Below are 6,528 nucleotides of genomic sequence, written 5' to 3'. Positions count from 1 at the left end.
AAGATGCTGGTTTCCCACATTATTAGTGAGGGGGAAATGGGACTAAAGATTGTTAATGATTATGACCAAGAGTCATCAGAAATGAGTAAGACAAAAGTCAGGGACTCTAGGAAGGGTGCTTTGTCCTGAGCTACACGTTGGAGCAGCATTAAAGGGGTCTGGCAATATTTTGTACAAATTTGGATTAAAAGCTGCAGGGAGCATGACTATTTTACGTTATTTTTTTCATTTCTATTAGACCCCTAGTCCCCAGGCCACATGCTGAGTGTCTGACTCCATATATCTCTGAACCCCAAGGGCTCAGTTTCTCTGATTTAGCAAATGCTCCCTCCTGCAGCCCAGTAAAAGCACCTATGGGAAGCAGCTCCTCACAGTAGATTTCACTCCCTGAGTTCTGCCCTTGCCCTTTGGGTCTGATCCTATACATTTTGTCAGTGCAAGAGCTTGGCCATTGAATGCGTCTCTCGAGGTATTGGAGCAATGGGATTCTGGGACTCTAAAACAACATCTGATGGCACTTCTGAAGCAGAATAGCAAAGTGCTGAGCTTGATGTCCAGGCAATCCTTGCTGGTCCTCTGCTTTTAACTCAGTAAAGTATATGGTCATGGCTGGAGTGCTGCCGCTCACTAAAAGTTGTTATGTACAGAGAAAGGAAGAGGACAGCCAGTCAACACCAAGTTCCTTCTTTTTTCAAAAAGGACTTATAATATCCATAGTGAAACAGTAAGCAGCCAAAACAGATACCAGCTTAGGTAACAGAATCAATATACCCAGCTGTGATATCAAAAATGCAATGGAAACTTAGGTCAAGATTTCAAAAACCTGATGGTGAAATCCCACGCAGGGCAATTTGCAGCAAGGCAGCCTTGGATGGCAAAAAGTGTTTCCATGAAACTGGTATCAGCAAAAGCTAGCCTGGGTTAACTCTTGCGGTGGACCAGTGAAGCTGTTTAAAATCCTTATGTGGGCACTCTGCTTTTGGAAGCGGAAGAAAACAAGTGCAGTTGAGTTGTGAACGAATGAGCAGTGGGAAGGAAACCAAACTCTTCCACTTCTCCACAGTTTTAATTAAATGTACCACGCATGAGACATTTCCTGCCACCATGGAAGAGACAGGCAAATCCAACAGCTTCAGTGTGTCTGACTCAGCAGATGGAGATGGCATCTCCCTTGCCCAGAAGATGGCAAAGCCCCAGCGAGGTGCTCCCAGACTGCCTTCCCCACGTGGCAGCCAGAGATGCTCCTGGAGAGCTTTACAAACAAGCATATTGTATTTACACTTGCAAAATGCTATAGCTGCTCAAAATCTGGATGCATCAAAGGAGTTTTGCCCAGCTGCTTTCTCCAGCAGAGGCCAGATGATGCCACGTTCTTCATTTTCTTGTTTCCTTCTTTTTCGGGACAGGAAGTGACAACACGTTCAGTTCAAGGAGTTTGAACCATCGGTGTTTTTGGAAAAGGACTAAGCAAACTCCACGATCCAGCCCTTTGCAGGGAAGTGGCAGGGCCCTCTGCGAGCTGTGTGCATGTTCAAACCACCCCAGCGGGCGATGCAATGAGCCACAGGGCTAACGGCCTTTAGCTCCCAGCATCCCCTCACAGCTCCTGGGCAAAATCCTTTTTCCTTTGTCTCTCAAATGCCAGCCACCCACTAGTGCCCAGAGCTCCCCCCAAAGACAGATGGACAGAGCGCAAACTGTGAAATTATCTTCCCATCTCAGTGCAGGAGTATCTTCCCAGTGGACAGAGGAACGTCCCACCACACCAGGGGCACACGCCCCATGCATGGACCAGCAATGGGCTCACCGAAGGGCTGTATCCCTATTCCCCGTTCATAGACAGGGGCAGCAGAAACCAGAGTAAATCACAGACAAAAGCTGCCTGGGAGGATGCTCCTGCAGCTGGGGACCGTGGGGCTGGGGCAGGTTAAGGTTGGTATCTCTGTAAGTGAGACGGTTTGTATGAGCTCTTTGCACCGTGATCCACTCTGTTCATGCACGTTCATAGGAAAAGTAACTGGAGTTGTATGGTGACACTGTTGTAGGTGTTACGGCATCTTCAGATGGGATTTGGACAGCCTACCTCCTGCAAGGATGTATGGGTACTAGGGCATTAGTAGTAGCGGAAATTCCAGTGGGAAGCAAATTCCGATTCACATGTAAGGTGACCCTACAATGCAGCGCTGGAGCAAATAGTTTATTTTGAAAACTACTCAGAAACTAAGCTCTGTGGCATACATTGATCTTTTGCACCCATTGAATATATTTCACAAAATCAGTTGAACATAAATCTGCAGAAAAGGTTCAGAAGTAGAGCAGAGAATGAAATCCAACCAGCGTGTTGCAGAAATCTATCTTTGGCTGGTCAAAGCCTGCCACATATCTGATCCCTGAGCCTGGTTGTCTGATACCTCAGCTCCTGCTCTCAAGGTGCGTGGTCCAAAAGCAAGCAAACAAAAACCTGCTACCAAATTTACATAAGCACGTCTTCATGTAAGCTCAGGGATAGAGAGCTTAGTGATTAATGTAGGTTATTGCCTTCCTTCTCCCTCTTTTACCTGTCTACAGACTTCAGGAGAGCTGGGATGTTCCTCCTGTGCTTAGTTGTCTTCCTCCTTTCCACTTTCCTCTCTCCCTTTATCCTTTGCTGCGGTCATTGGCTGTGTTGGTCAGAGCGTATTTGTAGGCTAATCCTCACAGACTCTCAGCAATCCTTGGGCTCTTTGCTTTCCTGGCCCCAGCATAAATCACAGCATCACCAAATGGCTGAGGTTGGGAGGGACCTCTCGAGGTCCTCTAGTCCAGACCCCTGCTCAAGGAGGGTCAGCTAGGGCAGGTTGTCCAGGACTAAGTCCAGTTGGGTTTGGAGTATCTCCAGAGATGGAGACTCCACAACCTCTCTGGGCAACCTGAGCCACCCTAGACCAACACCCTTCCTGAGGAGGTGAAAGACAAGTCAGCAGCACGTTATCAGTGACATCTAACAAGGAGAGGAAGGAGCTACCATCTGCATATGGGCATGGAGAAAAGGAAAAAGAAAGATGCAAAGCTCCTCTACTCTCAGCGACAAGCTCTGATTTCCTTGCCCATGGGCTGTTATCCAACCTGCCCCTCACAGTGGCCAGGGCGAGGACTCCCTTGCCCTGGACAGTAAACTGCCCTGGAGAGTAAACCAGCTGGAGGCTCTGCTGACCTCTTTCTCCCTTTAATCAGAGGAGAAGGTGCTCTGAGGGACAGAGCTGGAAAACAACTAGAGAAGGAAGCAGGACGGACGCTGCACAGGACACGTGGTGATGCTGCTAGCGGCGAAGGCTCCTGAGCCTTTTACACCCAGGATGTGAAGTGGGGCTTATTGCCGGGGACAGGCGCTGTCAAACAGAGAAACCTGGTTCCCACTGTAGAGTTGGGTCAACCTGTTCTCCAGCCCCCCCAGCGTGAGGAGCTCGACCGCATTCTTGTCGTTCTCGGCAATGACCGCCCAAGCCTTCCTGTGGTTGTTGTCCACCTCGCAGCAGGCACTTGACCAGATGTAGCTGGGTTTATTAACCCTCCCATTGGAGATATAGTTGTTCCCAGGCACGGCGCCCACGACAACGTAGGTGGTCTTACAGTCCTGGGTCTTCTTGATCATCGTTTGCTGCTCATAGTTTTTCCAGGCACCAATGTTGAGTTTCTCATCCTGGGGGACTATGTTGGTGAGGGTGAAGGTAGCGTTCATGCTGCTGGAGTCGTTGTGATGTCCACAGGGGTTCAAATGGCCACGGTGCAAACCCTTCAGGCTATTGTAGTCTTTGCGGATAGCTTGGCTGTCGCTGAGTTGCTTTAAGGTAACGTTGCATTCTTTTAAGAAGGTATTTGTATTTTCCATACTTTTGTTACAATTTAGACTCACCAGCTTGACAGGTAAGAAGAGGAAAAGGTGTTAGGATTGGGGATAAGAGTAAAGGAGCAGGCTTCCCTGAAGCAGAAGTCTCTGAGTGCTGAGAAACCATTTTTTGTCATCTCAGTTTATGAAAATGCATGAATCAGAGAGAAATTCTAAAGCTGCTCCTCCCAGATGCACACAAGTTAAAAAAAATAAAAATAAAAAGCTCAGATTTTGACTGCTGTCAATTTGAGTTGTGACCTTTGAAACCCAGCCTGCAGTGGGAATGTGGGTGGACGCATGAGAGAATGAGCATTTTCCACTCTCAGGTTTGAAAGGTGACTCTGGTGAGACACCTCCCCTGCCACATCTGGTTCCCTTTCCCCCTTCTCCACATCTCACATCTGCACAGGGCTCTCCCTAATCGTCCCACCTGCATCTAAGCATGTTATCATCAGCCCTGGCCTTTGCTCCATTCAGCCCCATTTCCACAAGAGCTCTCTCAGTCTCCATGGAAGATTTTCATGCCTTTGTTAATCCAATCTGACAACAGCCTTGTGTTTTACAAGCTTAGGGAAAACAAGCACACAGATATCCTCTTTGAAGGTCTTAAGGAGTCCTTGAAGGTGGCCAGGGTGAGATGAGGATGAGCAGAAGAGCCATGGAGCCCTACCAGGAGGAGATGAGGAGGACTCAGACCCTTCTGCTCTTCTCCTGCTTCACCCCTCTCTCGGGAAGAAGTTTGTGTGGTTGGTGCAGGTGTATCACACTCCTGAAACACCAGTGTTTGCCTCCTCTAATCTCATGGCAGATGTGCTGGGAAACTGGTCCTCAAGGTGATTTTTCCCTGGGAGGGCTGTAGTTCATTGTGAGGATGAAGCTTTTTGCTGAGTGAGCAAAAATACCTCAATGCAAGTGGGATCGGCTGTTGCAGTGCTAATAATGTGTCTCAGAGCTGATCTGTGCCAGGGAGCACAGGTGTGTTCCTTCTGTGCCACCACTGCAGAGACGTTAGAAATTATTGGCTTCTTCAAGGAGCTCAGAATGCCCAGAGACCTGGGGAACGTAAATACTGCCAAAAGACCTCTGAAAAATGTTAACAAACCCACAGATTTCTCAGGTGCCCTGGGTCCATGGTCCAGGAGGAAAACAGAAGTTTCTGTCCCCTCTAAACATGGAGGCTGCAGCAGTGCAACACCAAACTAGTTGCCTGAGTTCCTATGAATTACAAGGGTTTTTCATACCTATGACACCTTTCTTTTCATTTTTAGGGAAACGTATTTAGCCTTCCTCTGGAACAGGTCATATGGCTTTCTCCTGTGCCGCATTTTCACCTACATTCCCTGCTGCTACTGTGTCCCTAGCAATGACCTGAATTTCCTCTTCATCTGTCCCATGATTCACTCGGCCTCTTTTACTGATGGTCTGAAGTTTGTCAGAAGGACGTGTGGGAGGGCCCTGTAGCTTGCAGAGGTCTGTGTGTCTGGTGGATCCTTCTGAACCAAGCCGGAGGCAACGGCGGTAAGGGGCGACACAGGTGGATGGAGATCACGCACTTCTGACTTGACTGGTACTGGTCCTACTCACTTTTCACTGCCTGAAATGTCACTCAACAAATTTCCTGTGTTAATCCAACCCTCTCATCACTGCGTGCCTTCACCTGGACTGTTTCACTTCTCTCATGCCGCTTACAAGGCCAAATTGACTCTTACTTGGGAGCAAATAAGCTATGTCAAGGACACAAAACAGCTCAGGGTGGAGATCAGAGCCCAGCACAGCTGGTCCCTCAAATTGACCTGCAGTTGGATGTCTTTTCCCCATCGTTTGGTCCCCCACCACAGCATGGGACAGGGAGGGGTGTCATTGGACTTAATGGAATGTCAATTAATGTAATGTAGAATAATGTTCCTGTAAGGTCAATGCAGAAATATGGACACCTTTAGGATATGACTCATCTCATCCTCCTGCTGATGTCTCAAATGCATCAGAGGACTCGTGTGCTGAAGGTGCTTGAAGTTAGATGAGAAGAATCCCATCCAGTGGGTCCATTTGCATGTGTGGGGTGGGGTGGGAGGAAAAAGAAGTATTTGCTAAAAGGCTGCAGCTCATCTTTTAATGACTGGAGGGTGACGCGCTGTAGGAGAGGACACTCACCTGGGGCTCAATCATCCATGGGTTAGTTCTCGGACAAGATGTGGGATTGTAAACGTAAGCGGAGTATACGGGAATACGCCGGGTCCTGTCGTACAGGGTGGCAAAGTAATACTGGTTCCTGTAACGCTGGCAGATCCAGGCTGGGTTCTGCGGTTCCAGGGCTTGATTTGGGGGGGTTTGCCGGAAGAAAAACTGAGGGCATGAACCTTGAAAGGATGTCACCACCTCACTGCGTCCCAGCCAGAGGCAGGTCGCCGAGACCTGCAGAAGCAGCAGCAACAGCATCGCAGGGAGGATTTCACGTGAAGGGCTCTTGCTCACCTGTAGAGCAAATGCAGAGAGACACTTATCTTGGAGAAAGCTCATCATGGCCTGGAGTCCTTTTTGTGCTTGTGGGACAAGGCCAGCAGAGGAGGGGACTATGAGAGACCAAGGAGGGGACAACTTCAGTCCTCCTGGATATGGAAAAATCAACAGGGGAATAAAGGTGAGATCTAAAATAGGTTTGA

At 48.6% G+C, this 6,528-nt stretch overlaps 1 protein-coding gene across 1 annotated transcript; it reads right to left on the bottom strand.

Moving 5' to 3' along the window:
• Nucleotides 1-3,189: 3,189 nt before the first annotated feature.
• Nucleotides 3,190-6,304, bottom strand: LOC141737669 (endonuclease domain-containing 1 protein-like). Its single transcript, XM_074572608.1, has 2 exons — nucleotides 6,020-6,304; nucleotides 3,190-3,895 (listed from the first exon to the last, which is right to left on the bottom strand). The coding sequence occupies exons 1-2, from the start codon at nucleotides 6,302-6,304 to the stop codon at nucleotides 3,350-3,352; spliced, it is 831 nt and encodes a 276-aa protein (XP_074428709.1). The 3' UTR covers nucleotides 3,190-3,349.
• Nucleotides 6,305-6,528: the final 224 nt, after the last annotated feature.

Source organism: Larus michahellis, chromosome 1 (genome assembly GCF_964199755.1).
Source record: "Larus michahellis chromosome 1, bLarMic1.1, whole genome shotgun sequence".
Lineage (NCBI taxonomy): Eukaryota > Metazoa > Chordata > Aves > Charadriiformes > Laridae > Larus > Larus michahellis.
This window is presented reverse-complemented; position numbering and strand designations above follow the sequence as displayed.